The 20,707-nt window shown below is 40.2% G+C and overlaps 2 protein-coding genes across 2 annotated transcripts; one reads left to right on the forward strand and one right to left on the reverse strand.

The window, feature by feature from the left end:
• Nucleotides 1-14,638, forward strand: acadvl (acyl-CoA dehydrogenase very long chain). The gene is made up of 21 exons (XM_044185105.1): nucleotides 1-152; nucleotides 398-485; nucleotides 585-654; nucleotides 1,843-1,914; nucleotides 2,285-2,357; nucleotides 2,471-2,535; nucleotides 2,651-2,785; nucleotides 2,868-3,012; nucleotides 3,674-3,803; nucleotides 3,957-4,082; nucleotides 4,261-4,459; nucleotides 6,191-6,295; nucleotides 6,730-6,816; nucleotides 7,090-7,152; nucleotides 8,414-8,515; nucleotides 10,208-10,305; nucleotides 11,088-11,160; nucleotides 11,396-11,468; nucleotides 11,768-11,840; nucleotides 12,096-12,171; nucleotides 13,088-14,638. The coding sequence occupies exons 2-21, from the start codon at nucleotides 412-414 to the stop codon at nucleotides 13,223-13,225; spliced, it is 1,977 nt and encodes a 658-aa protein (XP_044041040.1). The 5' UTR covers nucleotides 1-152; nucleotides 398-411; the 3' UTR covers nucleotides 13,226-14,638.
• Nucleotides 14,241-20,621, reverse strand: zgc:194312 (uncharacterized protein LOC794943 homolog). Its single transcript, XM_044185106.1, has 2 exons — nucleotides 18,781-20,621; nucleotides 14,241-16,772 (listed from the first exon to the last, which is right to left on the reverse strand). Exons 1-2 carry the CDS (start codon nucleotides 19,713-19,715, stop codon nucleotides 16,634-16,636), a joined length of 1,074 nt encoding a protein of 357 aa, XP_044041041.1. The 5' UTR covers nucleotides 19,716-20,621; the 3' UTR covers nucleotides 14,241-16,633.
• Nucleotides 20,622-20,707: the final 86 nt, after the last annotated feature.

Raw genomic sequence — 20,707 nt, forward strand, 5'->3', positions numbered from 1 at the left:
TTAAAACTATGTATCCCATGAAGCACCGCGGTGAGGCAGCCGGCATCCGGGCCCCGAAGAAGAAAATTCATGTTAAACACTAGTGGGTCATTTGGAGCAACAGTCGGTTACTGAACGGACGCAGGCGACGTGTCATAATATAACTTGTAAAGGTATATACTGTACATTGATGTTCTTAAATTTTCGATACAAGCAATCCGAAAATTTAACACTGTTTCCTGCTTTTTGTGCGAGGAATCAAACACCGAGTCAAGACCGGCCAAGTTACAAAACAAAACGTCGTCTTTACGTAGCTGCTAGCTTAGCTAACCTCCCTTGTTTTTGTCTGTGTTTGAGTATTTGTGTGTTATTTAGCTAATTACAGTGTATTCCGTTTGTTTGTTCTTTTGTGTTTTAGAACAACAGAAAATCATGCTGCTTCGTAAAGTGAGCCAGTCCTCCGCACTGTGCGGTACAATTCTCAGGATCCCTCCCGTGCTGTCTGGGTAGGCAACGTTAATGGTTAAAGCTATTATTTAACTGTTAACCTATATTTTGATAAAAATGATTAACAAATCACCTTGCATGTCTTGTCTGCGCTACAGAGGTCAGCGTCATGCCGGGGCTGTGATTGCTGTGCAAAACGGTCGTTTATACGCAAACCAAGCTGCACAGGTACGCTAAAATTAGCCTACAATATAATAGATATTTCGATTTAATTAGCACTTTGTCATTTATGTGTGTTGCATGTGGTGTGATGATATGTTGGAGTCTGTTTATTGTCCTTGTTTGGCCTAACGCAGTGGCTGGCTGACATAACGTTGACATCCCCTCCCAGCTGTAAGTAGGGGAAAGTTCAGTGGTCACATGACTCAGTCATCAAGGTGACACCATGAATGTGGGTGACTCGCACACTGCTACATATCCACCATCGTCAAAACAATGTAACACAATCCTTTCTCTTATAATTTGTAGCAGTTAAAGATTATTTTATTACATATTAGAGTTTTTATGGCAACATTTGTCGTGTTTTACAAGCATCCTAGATAAAAAGCATAATAGATGCTCTGTTGTTGTACTATCATATAACCTGTTTGTTGCTCTGTGATCACTTAAATGTCAGTATAGCCAATCCCACAGCACAGCTGCTTTCATTAACCTGTATTTTTGTTTATTTTGTATGATTATAAAATAATTATTTTATGTGCAGCTCAGCAACTACTCCTGGTCAACATAGTACTTATGAGCAGCAATGAAATTTCATATTTGTTTTCGCTGAGAGCAGGAATGGGGGGGTATTGATATTTAATTTAGTAAATATTGCCCAGCACCACTTGCTCAACACAATACAGAACAACAGCCCTGTAATAAGTCCTGTCATTAAGATTTATTAATGGACTCAATAGAGCCAAGTACAGAGTCATATTTTGTTTTCCTAGCTGAAAGTAACATGTGACTTGCTATAAGGCAATAATAAAGCAGATTGGTTTCATAGATTGTTTTGCTGATTTGAGCAATATGTTATTGGAAACATTTTAAAATTATGTACTGTATGCACAGTACTCCAGCATGGTGACTCAGCTGGCTGGATCTGCCCTTGGCAGCATCTTGCCAAGCTGGTGCTCTGGCTGGAATTGGAAAAACTTGGTTGCCAGTTTGCCCTCGAGTATGTTTTCCTACCACATCTTTTGACCTGAGTTTTCGTCCCAGCCACGTTGTTTATTTAAGCAATGAGTGTTTTTGCATTAAATGTTATTTAATCTTAGGCAGTTTATTATTCCCCTGCTTTTTTACTGAACTGATGAACTGTTAGCGAGTTAATTCTCTGTTCTCTTTAATCTCTGTTTTGCTCTTTCTCTTTAGGCGGTGCTGGAGAAGCCAGCAGCAGTCGGCAGTGACGCTGCAACTAAAGTGGAAAAGACGACAGTTGCTGCTGTATGTCCATTCTATTATTATGTTGTTATTATATTTGAGATTATATTATCATTATTCTCCTATATTTTTTAAATGCTGCTTTTAAACAGTATTAGAGCGGTTACAATTTGCCATCTAATTAACACGTCTTAAGAATTAAAGGTACCGTGTGGAGTTTTTGACCTCTTGAATGAATGAATGGTTCCCCGTTTTGCTGGGATGCACATGCTCGTGGATGACACGAGGCACAGTCCTGAGAGTGGTTTCACACTATTGGCAGGGCTGTGCCACCTGCCTAAGTGAGAAAACGCCACAGGGTATCTTTTAACAAAATATTTGGATTCTCTCCTGTTAGCACAAGCTTTACTATGTTTGACTTCATTTTCCACAGGAATCCAAATCATTTGCTGTCAACATTTTCAAGGGGCAGATCCAGACTGCCCAAGTGTTTCCCTACCCCTCAGGTAAATCGGAGGAGATTGTGTCAAAATGTGTTTAGAAATTTGCCAACGCTTCATTACAAAGCTCTGTAGAACTGAAAAAAGTTGTAGTGTAATAACTTCTGTCTGTGCTGTAGCCCTGAATGAGGAGCAGGAGCAGTTTCTTCGAGAGCTCGTGGGGCCTGTCAGCAAATTTTTTGAGGTAATTTCAAACCTCTTTGACCTTTTGGATAAATTTGTCTGACCGCATGCTTGTAACCTCTCTACATCCCTCATACTCACCCCTCACCCTTCATGTTCCTGCTTCCGGTGGGCAGGAGGTAAATGATCCTGCTAAGAACGATGTCTTGGAGAAGGTAGAAGATCACACCATGCAGGGCCTGAAGGAGATGGGTGCCTTTGGCCTGCAGGTGCCAGTTGACCACGGCGGCCTCGGCCTCTCAAACACACAGGTACGACTCGATAACGCATACACATTAGTAAATATTGTATAGACACATAGCTATGAAAATTTACAGTACTTACATCTTACAGTACGCCCGGCTGGTTGAGATCGTTGGCAGTCATGACCTGGGCGTTGGCATCACTCTGGGTGCCCACCAGTCCATTGGCTTCAAGGGCATTCTGCTTTTTGGAAATCCAGCCCAGAAGGAGAAGTACCTGCCTAAACTGGCCACAGGTAAGAAGACCAGCATTTGATGTTGTCAGTATCTTGATTTACATACATCTTCAGATGTAAATTGTAGCTCTGTTTACAATAGCAAATATGCTCATTATATCGGACAAGGCTTCTCTATTTTTATTGTTGTCTGCAGATCCCAAGAAAAGACCAAAACCAACAATGTGTTTTGGCCGGGTTATGCTAGAAAAGAAGTGGTTCGTACGACTTGTTGTCCGACCACGTTTGACATGATAGTTGTTCTGAACGGCCACACTTGAAGGCAGAGTGAAAAGCTGGCAGTCATAGAGAGGGGGGAGACGCGGTAATTGTTAAATATTGAGATAACGGCACACATTTTCAGTCTCTCCTGGAAGATATTCATAGTGCTGTCTCTTTCTTAAAAGGTACAGAAATTGTGGGACATATATACACAGTAGTTTTAGTTACTCAGATAGTAGTAAATAGTGCATTTGTTGGGGACTATTTTCAACTGCTGATTAATACATATTTGGTGCAGTATTCATGTAGCTCTGCAACCAAGGGAAAATACCACAACAAATTCATTAATTTCATTGTATTGAGAAGGAACATAATGTAATGAAGGAAGAATATAGAACTGCTGAAACATTTCTGTTGTGCGTGCATGTGTTTGACATCGCGTGTGTGTTTGTCCCTCCAGGTGAGCATGTAGCCGCCTTCTGCCTAACTGAACCAGCCAGTGGCTCTGATGCTGCCTCCATCAAGACCACAGCTGTTCAGTCCCCCTGCGGAAAGTACTTCACTCTCAGTGGAAGCAAGATCTGGATCAGGTGAGGACACAGTAGTAGTACGCATAATCAGAATATTGTTACTTTCACCACAAGGGGGCAGCATTGTACAATTTGTCCAGTAACGCAATGTAATGGCGAGAAGTTGCTTGTGTCTTTTTTTTTCATAATCTGATGCCCCTTTTCTCTTGTCAGCAATGGAGGTCTGGCTGAGATCTTCACAGTGTTCGCCAAGACACCCATGAAGGATCCCAAGACCGGGGAAATGAAGGACAAGATCTCGGCCTTCATCGTGGAGAGGAGCTTTGGAGGAGTGACACAGTGAGCACACCTTTTTCTTTATATTATTGACTGTTTATCACTAGACTCTGTGACGTTTTTGAGCTACGGTTTCATGTTTTTTATATTAATGACACAGTGGTTGGAATTTTGCTTTTCTCTTTCCGGACTCATGAAATCTCTCCATTTTTTTATTTCTTCCCCACCTTCTTAATCACAGTGGCCCTCCAGAGAAGAAAATGGGCATCAAGGCGTCCAACACAGCCGAGGTGTATTTTGATAATGTGCGTGTGCCAGCCGACTGCGTGCTAGGTGAGGTGGGCGGAGGTTTCAAGGTGGCCATGAACATCCTGAATAATGGCCGTTTTGGCATGGCGGCCGCCCTCTCTGGCACCATGAAGGGAGTCATCACCAAGGCTGTGAGTAAACTACCTGTAGCACCTAAAATGTAGACAGGAAAGGAAGTGGTGTGAAGATAAGCTTTTCTTATTATTACGACACTATAGTTCCCACTTACAGCTTCACATCTCTATACGTGTTGTTGTGTTTCCCATCTGCTGCATTGCTTTTATCTGTATTGTCTGTTACTCCCCCTCCTTCAATCATGTATTTCCTTCACTGTGGGTTTGTGGGAAATTCCCCTTCTTTTAGTTCACCATTGCCTGTTTCTGCTATGCAACTTTCTGCTGAGGTGACAGGCTCTGAACATTCAAACGTGCTCTGGTCATGTTTGTTGTTTTTCTCAAACATTCACATTTTTCTAGACTGAACTACATGTAACCAAATATGTATTTTATAATGTTAGTAACAGCTTAATTGAATAAGGTTTTTTACAAAAAAAGCACATAAAGGACTACTGTCCTAAATGTGATAATTTTGAACTCTAAATGTTCAACTTGTAATACTGATACTGTTGCACAAGCAGTAGTTTAATGTACGACACAGCAGGAATAGACTTAATGATCCGCCTCATGTACATAGAAACACGATTCATCCTTTTTTGATAGTTGCATCATTAATAAAAATATCAACCAGAGGTTGTTTTTTCTTTTCTTTAATTTTTGATGAACACTGCAAATATGTGCCACAAATTTTCCCGTGCAGTAATCATTTTTTGTTTGCAAAGTACTTAATGCAGTGTACAATTTTTTTTGCATTTTTAAGATTTCAACGAGTGACTGTTTAAAAAGGTGTCAGAATTAGTAATCAGCTATATTTAACATGTTAATGAAACTAAAATGTGATCATAACAGAAAGTTAAACTCTAAAAACTCATTATCTACTGTTGCCCTGTTAGATGCTCCTCCACTCACAGTAAATGCCCCTATGCCCTATATTTGGCCCTATACAATGTTTAGCTTATCAATTCTAAAATTAAATAGCTTATATTTATATAGCAGTGCAGTAGACTGTAGGGATTTTCATCCAAATGAATTATAATAAGCACATTTCCAGGATACTGTTGTGGATAAAAGTGACTTTTAATTTGTCACATTACATTGTGTTACTCTTTGTGCTTTAGTGCAATTTCATACAATAGAGAGCAGTGTAGTTAAAATAGGGTAAATCCCTGTCCTCGATATTTTATTAGGTGAGTGGGAGAAACACCTGTATAGGAGACACACTCTGTGTGTTCTCATGTGCTGAGTGGAATGATGCATTTAGATGGTGAAGATAAGAGAAATGCAATATGTGCTTGTGCTTCTTCCAGCAGGAAGGTATAATCTACATACCTCTTCCGTGGTTCCACTTGTTTATAACACAGCACTTTGATACTTTAGTCGTTTTCACTTCAGTTGTTTATTTTCAGATCTTGTGGCATTTTCTTTGAAACCAGAACAACAGTGTGGTCACGCTGAGCTCCTGCCTCGGTGCCACCAGTTTTGCAGCTCACCACAACATTGATCCGGCCCCTTTAGCGAGCTGGCTGGCAGTCTTGCCAAACTTCCTATTTTTGCACAAAAGCTAGACAGCAACAATATTTCAACAAGGATCCCAAAAAAGGCTGCTAAATGATCAGTTCCAGTCTTTAAGTATGAGGAAGTGTAGAGGATTCATACTTAACCCATCTGTTGCCAACTGCTACAATATACAGCCTATAACTATGAATTAAGGTGTGGTGGTCACTGTCATTTTCCTCTTTTCATCAGGTGGATCATGCAGCCAACAGAACCCAGTTTGGGAACAAGATCCACAACTATGGAGCCATCCAGGAGAAGATGGCTCGCATGACCATGCTGCAATATGTCACCGAGGTCGGACCACTTAACAGTGAATTCATCTGTACGACTGTCTGATTCACATTTATCTCAGCTTTCTCTTTTGACATTGAAATGTATAATGCTGATTCTGATCAATTCAGCGGCGTTGAACCAAATATTGCCACTATCTAACAGCATCAGACATTCTTGCCTGTTTGACCGTTCTGTGCAACGGCTTAATCTGCACGTTTAGCCAGTTTATTGCTATCTCGCTGGTTTATATGTAGTACAAAGCATGTGTTTACAGAAGTAGATTTTGATGTTGATTTCCTGCCTAACAAACCCCCTTTTTAAATTTACCTAGCAAACATGTTACACTTCGTTTACCCTTTGCATTATTGTGTACTGGTGCCGAAAATTTCTGCAGCACAGATGAACAAGATGTCATAAATTGATGCTGATGGTATTACTTCGGTATCTTTTTGCAGTCAATGGCTTACATGATCAGCGGCAACATGGACAGTGGAGCAACTGAATTCCAGATAGAAGCTGCCATCAGCAAGATCTTTGCCTCTGTAAGAACTTAAATAACACAATAGTTTAACTGGTTAATCATGCATACTCCAGGTGCTAATAGTTTCTATAATCCCTGGCTGACTCTAACACAAGTGTGTATTCTTGGAAACACAACACCCCCTATGTTCCTTATTCTGTGGAAGACTGAAGACTTGGTGGTAGAGGAAGTAGATGTGTCAAGGCTTGTTTGCTTAATTGAGATGAAATTTGATTGTGTATTTGGAAAAGCAAAAGTTCACTTGCATCTGTGTGTTTGTTCAAAATTGTGACAGGAAGCAGCATGGACTGTGACTGACGAGTGTATTCAAGTTATGGGTGGCATGGGTTTCATGAAGGTGAGTGCTCAGTCCACATCCTGCTTTATACAAATCCGGGGACCGCTGAGAAGCTGCATGTGACAAACAAATATATATATATATATATATAATATACACACACACACACACTGTTTATGTTATGGCAACACCTTTATGTTTCTAAAAAAAACTCACGTACACATATGTGGTATTGAGTTGCTACATGCAAGACACAGAAAATACTGAAACCACACTGAGGGTTTTTTCAGTTAAGAAAACGAATCAACCAAGAAGTTCACAAGAATAGACTGGTACAAGCTAGCTGAAGATATGTGGACGAAGTGAAGTTGTGTAAACAATAGTGTTGTTCTGCTTAAAATAAACCAGATGATACAGTAGTCCACCCCTCTAACAGACGTGCTGATTTGCCGGGCTCTCAATACAGTGGAAAGTTTGCCCAGTCATGGAACAACACTTTAAAAGCACTAACTGCAGAGGTGGCAATTCTGTCGCAAATTGTACTCCTCATGCACTTACATGGGGTGGACAAAATAATTTAATGCAATTTAGTTTAACAACACTGCAATTTACAATCTTGAAATTCCCACAACCTTGACAGAATTTGAACATTTTAAGCTTCACAAATATACTTATTATGGCCTGTTGTGTTGTATTGATACTGATGTTGTATTGCAGATGTTTTCTGTAATTTTGTCCACTTCATGTTTCTACAAGTTGTGAAATTAGTTGTGGGGTATGAGCTGTGTAAAAGGAAGATGGGGAAAACACTGATACAACAGAATTTGATCAATTATGGTCACATTGTGCATTTTGAGTCAGTGTTTCATTTCACCAAGGAAGTTAAATCAGAAGTGTTCGCTGTACATTTTCATTTCTGCTCTTCGACACAGAATACATATTCTGTGCAGCCAAAAATATGAACAGCGACTTTCACATGCAGAATTCAAAAGCGCAGATATGAAAAGTCTATTCCTGTTTTGCAACTGTTGTTTTCACTACCGTATTTGATCTCAGCGAGAAGCTGATATGTCTTATCTGTAAGATATGATAAATAACACTGCTCATTTCCCCATGTTGACTGTTCAGTATGCTAATACAAACATGTGGCTTTACCAAAGATTTCACAGACTAAAATCAAGACTGACTATCAATGCAAAATATATGCAGATTATTGCAGCGTTAATCCAGGTAGGATTTAGTTGAAAAAGAAAATAGCCTATGCTCTTTTACTATAGAGTACAAGTAGAAGGTCATCATCTTTCTGTATCTGTTTCCACAGGACTCTGGAGTGGAGAGAGTGATGAGGGATCTGAGAATCTTCCGAATCTTCGAGGGCACCAATGACATCCTGAGGCTCTTTGTGGCCCTCAATGGCTTCCAGGTAAAATTATACCTCCTTTGTTGTGTTTTCTTTCTCTGTCTCGGTTGTGGTGATAATGCCTGTGTGGAAAGGTACAGACGCTCTGGCGAGAGAAAGTGTTTTCTGCTTGCTGTCTGAAACTCCTAACAGTACTTCCTATGTGCTTTTACAAGACGCTGTAATATCTTATAGGTTTAAAAATGCATCTGTGTTGAGCCTGTGTTTCCTAACACTCAGTTCCTTGTCAACCTGTTCTTCTTCTTAAAGTAAAGCTGACTGGGATGCTGTCGGTGTGCCCAGTCAGTCTCAACTAATTGGCGGAGAGGAAGGGCCAATTCAATAGAATGTAATCCTGCTCTATTACGGCACACTTCTCGTGCTTACTCTAGTCAGGAAAGATTTTAAGGTATTAGTGGAGATTAGTTAGTTTAGTTTATTATCCTTTAGGAAATTCTCTTTGTGTCTGTGGCAACTGTCACACAAATACAACCACAACTAAAGACAGACATTTAACAGCAGAGTGCTCCACAACCACATCGCCAACAATCAAGAATTAAGTACAACAAAATGCAAGTGACACACCCTTCCCATCAAAAGAATTAGTTTAACATAAATATGCTGGAAGGTATGAAGGATCTCTGGGCAAAGGGTAGTCCGTACCCTGTACTTCCATCCTCATGGTAACACCTCATGTTCACCATAGAGAGGGTGTGATACATCACTGAGGACTGCCCGCACCACTCAGGACTCACAAAGCAGTGTGTTGTTGTTGACCCGCAATCTTACTAGACACATTAACAATCTTACTAAGTTTACTCTTGTTAACTATAGACAGTGAGAAATACCAAGCAATAAAACAGAAAGTTATAATGCTCTCCACAAATGAACGCTAAAACAACCAGTATCTGTCTCTCCACTCCAAACTGTCGAAGCTTACGCATGAAGTATAATTAATCCTCTCTTGTAAAAGACCCCATGACAGTTTTACATCAATTACTGTCCCCTAGATATTTATATACATCTACAACTTCAGTACAGTCACCGTTCATAGCTACTCATTGGTCTGTCCTTCTTCTGCTTGCTCTGAAATCAAAAATAATTTTTTTAGTTTTCTTGGTTTTTAGCTGAAGAAAAACTGGCTTGACACCGATCAACAAACTCATCCACACATCCATGATACTTGATTTGATCACTGAAGATGAAACAAACACAAACCATTAAATGTCATGTTCTAGATCCACCCTTTTTTTTTACTAAGCAACTGTGTTACGTTCCTGGGAACACCCTGACTCTGATGCAAGTCAAGAACTTGGTGTGAAAGGGAGTTATTGGTTAACCTGTTCCACAGTGTATTTTATAATATATGTTATATTGTACATTTTTATTCATAGACAGGATAACTACTATCAGCTAATGAGCTAACGAATTAGCCGTTTCTGCTCGGACGTCAGCCACAAGGGCAAAGTGACATGATGACGGATGGAACTGATGCATCAATTAATTGCACACATCACACTGGTGAGAATAGCAAAGAGAAAAAAAGGAATGCAGGAATCTCTCATGTGAAATAACCCAAACTGCTAACTTTGGCAGAAAATAGTGTGTTCATGTAGGATCCTGTCACTTGTAGTAAGAACCTGATTGAGAAAATCGAGGTTTTAATCAGTAGCCTCTGTCATTGACTCATGTGTTTCCCTCTCTGCTTCCCTCCAGAATGCTGGTAACCAGTTGAAGAGCTTGCAGAAGGCCCTGAAGAACCCCCTTGGCAACGCTGGGTTGCTCGCAGGAGAACTCACAAAGAGAGCCAAAAGGTTGCATCTCTCTCTCTCTCTCTCATACTCACACACACACACACACACACACACAGTTGCCACAGTGTCACAATTTCCTGTACTTTCTTCACTTTTTAAAGTGATGGAAAACTTCCTGCAGCAGTTTAGTCAGTGCTTTCAGACAGGCTTTGTGTGCTGTTCAAGTGCAGACAAGGCTCATCTTACTGTCACTCTAATGCAGCTAATGTGTCTGTATCCCCTTTGTCCTCCCCACATCTCCAACACTGCCATTTAGCACTTCATTGCCGAAAGCACTGACGTCTGAACACCAGAACTGCTGGAATTTACTCAAAACTGTTAGCTTTTGAACCTCATAGACTAGAATTATTTTTCCTGCAGAAACACATACCTTTTTTGAGTTACCTATAATAAATACAAAATGTTCTTTTTATTTACAGGTAAAGAAATTCTTAATTACACCGGTTTTGGATAAGTCAACTGACATGATATATGATATACACTCTAACATGATATACAACAGAACTATATCAGTGAAAATGGGTGAATTTTACCCCATGGTGGTTCTAGTTTGATGAGAGAACAGCTCTAATGACAGAACAGATGCACTTCAGTTTTAAACAGTGAAGCTGTTTTGAATTGCTGCATAGTGGCAGAACAGATCCAGTGTAGACACAGATGGAGGACTGCGAATTCTGCTGTTGTGATGCCTTTCACCACATGACAGGTGTAGAAAATGGTGTAAATGTACTTCCTCAGTAGCCTGTTGATATAACAACTGTCTTCTTCTGTTGTCTTTGTAGGAAGGCAGGTTTGGGCACAGGTCTGACACTGCAGGGAACTGTACATCCTGAGCTGGCACATAGCGGTGAACTGGTGTGTTTAAATATATGGCTAAAATGGAAAATGTATCACAAAACAAAAAAAGGTTGAAGTGGTAGCTTGTACTGTGTGAGTGGGTGTTCAAGTGGCTGCTTGACAGGACACTTTTTTGCATATGGGATTTTTCTGCTTTGTTGCCTTTAATTACTGATTTCCACTTCAGTGTCCTGTCGCCTATTTCTCTCCGTGAGCATTGTGTTTTGTTTTTTCTCTCTCTACTGATTTCTAGACCATTAAGGCCATTGAACAGTTCGGAGCGGTCATTGAGGAGCTGCTGATCAAACATGGAAAGAAGATCATTGGTGAGTGTGTGTGTGTGTGTGTGTGTGTGTGTGTGTGTGTGAAGATGAGAGAACCCCCCGTGGGTGTAGAAAAAAAAATCCCAGCTGGTACAGTTTGGGGGTTTCGGCTGGAGGTAGTCTCTTCAGACGTTGCAATTGCTTTTTTTTTTTTGAGAGAGTTCTAGAAAATCTTATTGTTCACAGAATTGTTAGGATCATGTCTAAATTTTTGGGCTAACTATCCTCTTATCACTTGGTATGTTTGTTTTGTAATAGCGTAACAAGTTTGAGTCAACTCAATAAGCAGTTTCCTGTTGCAGATGAACAGTTTGTTCTGAAGAGAGTTGCAGACAGTGCCATTGACCTCTACGCTATGGTGGTTGTTCTGTCCAGGTACGCAAACACTCAAACAAGAGAATAAACATTGTCATGGCTCTCTGTTTGTCTTTTATTTATGTTTTTAAAAACATTTTTTACCAACCACTCGGTCTCTCTCTGTCCTGTTTCACTCTTTCATCTCCTCTCTTGCTACATACTCCCACTTACTTTCTCTATGGTCTACTTTTGTTCCACATACATACTCCTACGCAGCCTAAAGTAAAATTTTTACGTGTTTGTTTTTTTTTGTTTTGTTTTTTTCCTCTGCAGGGCTTCACGCTCTCTGAGTCAGGGCTCTGCCTCAGCTCAGCATGAGAAGATGCTGTGTGAGACCTGGTGTATGGAGGTAAGATCCTTGTCAAAGCCAGAAACACTGACAAAAAATGTCTGTATGGTGAGATTGTATCATGTAATTAAGATATATTGAATATTTTATAGTAAATGTAAACAAAACGAGGTGTGAAGCTATATAATTTAATTTTTATAATTTTTTCTTATTCTAGTCAAGGGTGTTTCCTCAACAGTTTCATCAGTATTAGTGCTTTATGCTTGTAATTGTTTGGTGCCGTCATTAATAGATGGACAGGGTTGGGTGAAAGTTAGAGAAAATCAAACATCACTGATTTTGGCCAAAAAGCTCTATCTTAATATATATTATAATAATGTCATAATACTCTACATCATGCTAATTACTCAGAGGGAAGATTCAGGAAGACAATCAATAATAATGTAGATAAGGTTACCAGACATACACCATTCATTTTTCACTTTTAATATCTGCATTCCACAACTTCAAATGAGATACTTAAAATGGAAAAAACATCACGACCTGCTTTGACAGAAATGCAGTATTGCTGGCATTATGTAGAACAAAAATATGGACATTTTAGATGACCTTTCATTACAATTTTTTGTCTTTTATTAGTAGAATATGTGTGACGTTTTAAAATACTGAATTGTTAAAAGAAAAGTATAATTCGTTATTAATTAATTCAAACACAACCCATGTAGCATAATCCTAAAGTAGGTTGTAGAATTGACACTGTTTTGTTGTCTCACCTGGGCGACAAACTAATGCATTTTACAAAGTCAGTAAACAGCGTCACCTTATCTATGATCTAGTTTTGAATCTAAAATGTTTCCACACTTTACTTTAGTGTCATGAATCCATTCAGCACGATGATTTAACTTTAAAAGATGTAGCAGGAAAATTCTAAACATGAACTAATCTAACTTGATTTAATGCACCCTTCATCCCTCAGGCGTATGAGAGGATCATGCGAGACATCAAGTCTCTGCGCTCCAGTGAGTCCAGACAGCTCTTCAAGAACATGCGGGCCATCTCTACAGCCGTGGTGGAGAACGGAGGAGTGGTGGCTCCTCACCCTCTGGGTTTCTAAACGCCCCACACTCCCCTGTATCTTCATGTCTGTTTGTTTTGGTTTTTTTTTCCACTCTTCTGCATCTCTAACCAGGTTCAGGGTCATGTATGCCAGTTCCTCTCACACTTGATCAACTTTGTTACCGCCATCATTGCTCCATCACACATCGGTGTGTAAGCTTTTATGTACTGAGTTGCATCTACAACCAAGGGCTGAATGATTCATAGTTTTTATACAGAAATTACACGTTGAAACTTATTGCTCCGTCATACATGGTGTCTTTTTTCAGGTACTTATTTATTTAATACTGACTCACAACCTCTAGACTTTGTGCTGGAGGTCTCAATTGGCGTTTTAATTTATGGGAAATAAAAAAAATTTAAAGTGGTCAATAGGACAGAAAAATCACACTATTTCTACAAATCATTCAGCCCTACTACCGCCTGCATCTAAAACAGCTGATGACTGAATGTCTCGAATGTGTGCATGGAGCTTTTAAATTTACCTTATCTCAGCCTTCATGACTGTAGCTGATTGAATGATCTCCTCATTTAATCTCTTGAAACATTAAGTTATGGTGTTATTTTTGTCTGTTGATGAAAAATGAATACGTCAATGCAACTTTGAGGCCAGTTAACAGAGGAAGCTTTGAAATACTCTGTTTAAGTGATTTCATTTATACGCAAAGGTATTTTAAAAGACTTCGATACTTACCCACATTGTGTTCAAATGTATATAATGGCGTGTGTGTGTATATGTACTTTAATGCCTTTCTGCATGGTAATTAAGCTCACTCTGTGCTCATCACAGAAACATTGTGAAACATGTCTGGAGCAAAAAACCTTTTGCCTTAGAAGCCGGTCCACAGATGCTGTTCGAAGTTCCTGTTGTGACTTGAGTCAAACACAGAGCTTTCATGTTTAAAAAAATATATAAAAAAAATAAAAGTGTAGGTCAGCTTCATTCTTTACACTTGAATGGCCATCGCATTAACTTCCAAAGTGCAAGTGTTTATTTTCTCAGCTAAAAGTAGCAGGCATCATTAACTGTAGTTGTTGGAAGGTAACCACTGCATACCTGGATTTAAGATATTTTTAAGAAATACTTTCTTGTACAATAAATGCACATAATCTGCTGTATCAAAGTGTGTTCACGCATTCATAACACTTAAATTAAGTCTGCACGTTCTTGCCTTTCCATTAACTTGTACATCAAGCAATACTGCTGAGAAGTAAAAAATGTGCAGTGTGTTATTCAATAACAGATATGATCACATGCCTGGAAAGAAATCACCTTATCTAAAAATACCTCTGAAGGTGCGAGACCTTTGTCTCAACTGTTGTAGTGGAGTTGGATTGATTGTGCAGACCTTTTTATGTTTAAGCACACTTACCTGTTGGGATTAATGAATAAAGTGTCTGTGTCTGTCTATCCATTTATCTGTCTTGGCTTGCACCGGTAAGAGCGATGATTGTCCATATCAGTTTAATATAATATATTGACAGACATTTTTCTGTCATTAAACAAACCTTTATTAGGCCTCTGCCTGGATAGAGTTGCAATACAACTGTTGCCTCAGATTCCTTTAAATTCTTTGTCACCATATCTGAATGTGGCATTAACAGGCCAAACTACACTTACTTGTTTCTGTTTTCTTGTACAAGCTTTTCTAACCTGTAAAAACCAATGAAATATTGAAGCTCTGAAGAAAAAAAGAAATGTTAATTAAAAATACCATCGAAGCAATATTTTTACCCAATTTCCTGCCATACTCACTTCCTATTTCTGTTGTAGTCAAAACAACTGCCAACTTAGCTTTCACTTCTGCTGCCCTGGATCTTCCAGGGCAAAAACACTGTACAGGAATGCCAGTAACTGCTATGTCTGCTGGTGCACGGTGCATAAAAACAGGAACCCCTTCCTGCCTTCATATGCACAATCACTTGACAAGTGTTGTGCTGTGGGTGTGAGACTGAGAGAAAATGAGGCTTGTGCCAGGCCAGCACTCACGAGCCCTGTGGTTAAAAAGATGTGAATTCCCCCGGCATGAATTGCTCCGTCTGACTAAAAACGAACTGACAACCTCCAAAGCAGCAACGGTGCTATAGATCGTCAAAACCCACATTCTGCTTGTAGGCATTCCCCACTGATTATAGAATTTCCTTTTTTTAGTAGTGATAAATATTGAGAGAGGAAATATTAGCTTTGCTTTGAGAAAGTTAGGATTTGTCATGCCCATTGCCTGTTCTCCATTAGAGGACCTTTAGCCCAGAATCATGTAAAACTTAAGCTAACTTATGTTAAAAAGAATAGTTTTAACATTTTATTGCAGAGAATTAGCTAGGTGAGAAGATTGATAATGGTATTGCTCATATGGGTGTCCATTAAATGTGAAGCTAAAGCCAGGATACAGTTACCTTTGACCTAGTGCCAAACAAGATCACTAATATTGATACCAATGTTGATACTTTTTTATTATTAAGAGCAGCTAATGTAATATCACGTAGGGGAGAGAAATGAGTCATGATTCATGCATTATTAATTGGTTACTTCTGAATATATTTCATTACCACCAAATAAATGCATGTTAAACTGTGAAAAAAGCTTTTAATGGTAAATAACAAATGTTTTGTGTGTTTCTCTGAACTAAAGAGATGGCTGTTACGCGTTCATGTGCACCGAGTGTGATCTAACACAAGATAGATCTAAGGAACATTCTGATTACTACATGACCGCTCTACCTCCTGAGCCAATGCCGTCCCGTACAACATCGCTTTGGGCATACATCCGCCCCCACACCTAATATTTAACGGACAGATGAGTGGTATTGATCATCTCATCTAATTCTCAGCAAGAAAGCGAAGCGTGTGTGATCTGCCTTCTCTTGATTTCATGGATGCTGTAAATATTCAAGACCATTAAACTCACAATTTTTAATGTCCACAAGGTTAGGAACACATGGAAACAACATTCACCAGATGATATGTTTAAGTCTGTCCATCCCAGTCATTTTAATCGCAAATGATGCTGGGCTGTTTGTAAGCTAGAGGTCAGAGAAGTGGGCTTGTGACCTGAAGACTTGATTAAGTGTCCTGGACCAGCCAGGAAAATGTACAAGAGAACTGCCCACTTCTTCTGAAACCATGCTGTCTTCTGCTGTTGGCCACTGAGAAGCTTCAGTGTGTGCTCTCCTGACAGAAAGTCAAAAATAGACCAAAATATAAACATGCTGATGTCCATGTGGTGGTGTGACAATGATGCACATCCAGGTCTTAATGTTCCATGGTGACTAAGAAACCTAGATCTGGATTATTGTGTCCAAGGTGGTTTCTTTAGTTCCTTTCAGGCCTGAGCTGAGAACACCAGCCACTTATCCAAATGTTCCTGTGGCAGTCAGGATCCTGACATTGACCTACTTTTTTCCCATCAGGCATTGTCCGCATCGCCTTGACATGAGTGCAAGTCATGTGGGGAACTCCTGACTGACATTGCCGTTGTTTGCTCCTCCTCTGGGACTTGAGGGACCTCGAGGGAAATTATCGTTTGGGCTGTCAGTGTTCGCTCCCTGAGGGGAGAAAGAGAGTAAAAAGAACCTGAAATAACAATAAAGCAATGAACTCATGTGCTGCTACTGTGATGTTATAGTAGTAGCAGTTGTCATAGTAATATTGATCCTTATGCAAATCAACTAGTTTCACACATTTCTTTCAGTAAAGTGATGTTACTGTATCTCGCTATTAATCACCCTTCTTCAACTAATTCACGTTTTCATTTTAGCTGTTGCATTCAGCACTTCCTTGCAATGTTTTACATAATCTGGTTACATCTTTCTGGTTATCAAATGTTTATTATTTTACTAAAGGGCTGGCAAATTAAGTTAAACTTTAGTTAAGCTTAAGTCAAAGCTCCCCCAAATGAGCAAAGTAATATTTGTATTCAGGGTTTCAGGTCTGGTTGACTGAGGTTCATTGTCCACTATCAGATAAATGACAGTTAAGCAAGGCAGTAGTGAATATAATGTGAATATGGGGCACAAGCTCTAGGAGACCTACTTTAGTGTCTGGACTAAAATTTCATTATATATTTTAGTGTTGAAAAGTGCTCTATTTAAGGTAATAATACTGTAGAAACAAATAAAACTAAAGTATGCAATAGCATGCTACTGGGTTTCCTGCGGTGTCTAATGTCCTCTATTCAAACAATAGTTTGATATTTTGGGAAATATGCATGTTCACAGCCAGCAGCAGGTTAGCTTAGCTTAGCATAAATACTGGAAACAGGGGGAAACAGCTAGCCTGGTTCTGTCTGAAGGTAACAAAATCCACCTACCAGCACCTCTAAAGCTCACTAATAAATACCTGATGTCTTGCTTGTTTAATCTGTATAATGTTGAGGTTGCCAGGCAACCAGCAGAGACTCCAGAAAGTCACTGCTCCCGTAAAAACCACAAATTGTTGTTTTTACACTTAGTTTTTTGTACAAATTAAACCAACAAGACATAATGTGTTAATTAGTGATCTTTAGAGGTGCTGGTAGATTTTGTTACCTTCAGACAGAACCAGGCTAGCTGTTTCCCCCTGTTTCCAGTCTTTATGCTAAGCTAAGCTAACCGGCTGCTGGTGGTAACGTCATATTTACACACAGACATGAGAGTGGTATCAGTCTTCCCATCACACTCTGTGTGGTTTATTGCATATTGTCCGTAAGAAAAAAAACTGTATAACACATGTTAGTTTTGGATGAGCTGGTTGTAATCTGTGAATCGTTTTTCCACACTGTAATCAGACATTTCGATGTGACTTCACGTAACAGTGTTTACTTCAGCTGTGGATATTTCAGTTCATAGATATTTTGCCCACTGGTCATTTTTTTTCCATATGCAGATGTCCACATATATAAATCTGCAAAATAGCATGTGTTTTGAAACTCAGTGGTTTTAATATCCCATTTCGATACCACTCTCTGATAAGTTGTAATGGCTTTAATAGTTTACTGGTGTTTTTTTTCATCAGTTATAAGCTGGACCAAATTTTGGGTTGTGAAATATCTCTGGCTGCTGTTTATCCTCTTCCAGCAGGACACTTGCTTTGTCTTTTTACATCTGACCTCTGACCTTCTGGAAGGGCTGCAATCCATTCATTAACTATTTATTAACATTTAGGACTGCAAACTTGATGAATTATAGTAGAAATATTTTATGGATGACTAATTAACATATGGAGATGACTTTCTAATTTTTGCTGATAGCCTATTATAAGGTGAGACACTCACGCCATGAAGTACACAATGTCATTAATAAAGGGTCATCTTTACCAATTAATGACTGTGTTTAGATGCACACTTGATGACTCATTAGTGAGAAGTGAGCATTATTAACTTGACTATTATTGACTCACCAGTAAAAGAGATTTTTCCCAGCCTGGCAACCAAAAATAACCCAAAAGTTGCTCTCATTAATCCAACTTATAGACTCTTTATATAGGGTGCCTTATGAGTAAAATGGTCCCTTGATTTCTGCATGGATTTTAAGTAGGCCTAAAAAGAAACGTTAATTGTGAATCCATGGGACATACCGTGTCTTGTGTTGACTGTGTGTCCAGTTGACGTGCACAGTCCAGCCGAGGACACTCTTCAAGTATCGGGAACAGCAGGGGAACTTGTGACTCAACTGCTCTATAAGTTCCTCTTTGCGCAAACCGTACACAACCGGAGCAACGCACTGCGCCAAACTGAAGAAAGTAAAGATAACCACGGCTGACCGCTCCTTAGTCACTGGCTGAATGAGATCCTGTTTGTACAACATCGTCAGCACGAAGTTCACAAAATTGGGGAGAATGTACACCGCCAGCTGGCTGCCGTGCAGGGCGATTGTCCTGCACCCGGCCCGGTTTCGCCGGTTCAGCACCCCTAACCGCCGCCCCTCCATTAATATCCTCACATAGCTGTACAGGATGAGAAGCGTGCACAAACCTATGAACAGCACCTTCTGCAGCTCGCCTTTCTTCAGCTGCTCCCGGCCGCACTCCCCGCCATAGTCGTCCCCGTTGGAGTACGGGTTGAGGAGCAAGCTGAGGGGAATGACCAAAGCCACGAGCCAGGTGAGCACACCCAGCAGCCAGGGCCAGTGCCCCGCCGTGCAGGTGGAGGTGTAGCGCATCGGGTGGCACACGGCGCAGTAGCGGTCCAAAGCCATCACCGTGAGCGTCAGGAGGATGTTGGAGGCGCTGCTGATCAAGATGGTGATCATGGTCAGGCAGGCGGAGCGGCTCGGCCGTGCGTCCAGGTGGATCTGGTAGTAGAAGACACTGCTCATCCCCAGGTAAACCAGGGCGGACAACAGCAGGTGGAAAACCAGCACGAAGCGGGCATGACTCCGGAGCCGCTCCACGCTAACTATGGTCGAGTTGATAATGAGGTTGAAGAAGAGCAGCACCGAGAAGGACACGGTGGACACGTAAAAACGCACGCAGGTGTAGTCCCCCACCAATTTGGCGCTGTCTGCTGACATTATTCCTCAGCTGGGTTTGGTTGGATTTACAGGATTATGAGGATGAGGATGATGATGATGATGATGATGATGATGAAAGCAGTGCAGCGGATGGGAAAGAAAGTTTGTTCGCCGCATGATCCTCTCTCACCGCCGTCTCACTGAAGACTGACTCAATAAGATCAACCGCTCACTTCTCTCTCTCTCGCTCTCTCACAGACACACACACACACACACACACACACACACACACACACTTTACACAAATTAATCTTAAGAAAGTTAAGTGTCCACCTATAATATCATATTATAGTTGATTTGTCTCCCGCCTTAACTTTTACATTTCATGTTTGGTTTAATTCACAGAGAACTCTCCTCTATCTGAAATAGTGCAGTGTGCCACTAACTAACCCACAGAGCAGTAGTAGGGTGTCTGATGGCTGTTATATGTTTCATGTTGCTGCCACCTTCTGCTGTGAGCAGGAACAGGTGGCAAGAGTCCTGTGAGCTCCACAGCTGGCCAATCAGAGGTGCTGTTGCTGCTCTGAGCCGGCTGACAATGTAGAGCTGAATCTGACAAGCTGAGTCTGAGCTGTCATGGCCACTGTACACAGAATAAACCTAAACCCTTTGATTTATCATGGCCCATGGACGGATTATGAGATGGACCCCTGGACACAGGCCCTCGCCCTATACTCAAATCATAAACTGCAACACACAGGGCCACACCACAGAATCAGAATCACAATCTGCTCCATTGCCAAGTAGGTTTACACATACAAGGAATTTGCTTTGGTATTTTGGTACAAAACAATACGTAGAAATCTAAGAAATATTAAGCAAGTACTGCAGGAGAAGAATCATAAATATAAAATTGACAATAAGATATTAAAGAATATTTTAAAAATAGTAAGAAAACAATGAAGAATATATTCACAATGTAACTGTTATTTAAATTACAGTTTGTGCATGAATGTGCAATGTGCAAAACATTTACAAAAGTTTACAGTGTG

This window comes from Siniperca chuatsi, linkage group LG22, assembly GCF_020085105.1.
Source record: "Siniperca chuatsi isolate FFG_IHB_CAS linkage group LG22, ASM2008510v1, whole genome shotgun sequence".
Classification (NCBI taxonomy): domain Eukaryota; kingdom Metazoa; phylum Chordata; class Actinopteri; order Centrarchiformes; family Sinipercidae; genus Siniperca; species Siniperca chuatsi.

Excerpts from the sequence above, each read along its gene's own strand:
- acadvl (XM_044185105.1), top strand. The coding sequence starts at position 412 with ATGCTGCTTCGTAAAGTGAGCCAGTCCTCCGCACTGTGCGGTACAATT. Across the intron at positions 11,841-12,095 it reads ATGGTGGTTGTTCTGTCCAG|GGCTTCACGCTCTCTGAGTC; the intron begins GTACGCAAACAC and ends TTTCCTCTGCAG. Across the intron at positions 12,172-13,087 it reads GTGAGACCTGGTGTATGGAG|GCGTATGAGAGGATCATGCG; the intron begins GTAAGATCCTTG and ends TTCATCCCTCAG.
- zgc:194312 (XM_044185106.1), bottom strand. The coding sequence starts at position 19,715 with ATGTCAGCAGACAGCGCCAAATTGGTGGGGGACTACACCTGCGTGCGT. Across the intron at positions 16,773-18,780 it reads CACAGTCAACACAAGACACG|GGAGCGAACACTGACAGCCC; the intron begins GTATGTCCCATG and ends TTCTCCCCTCAG.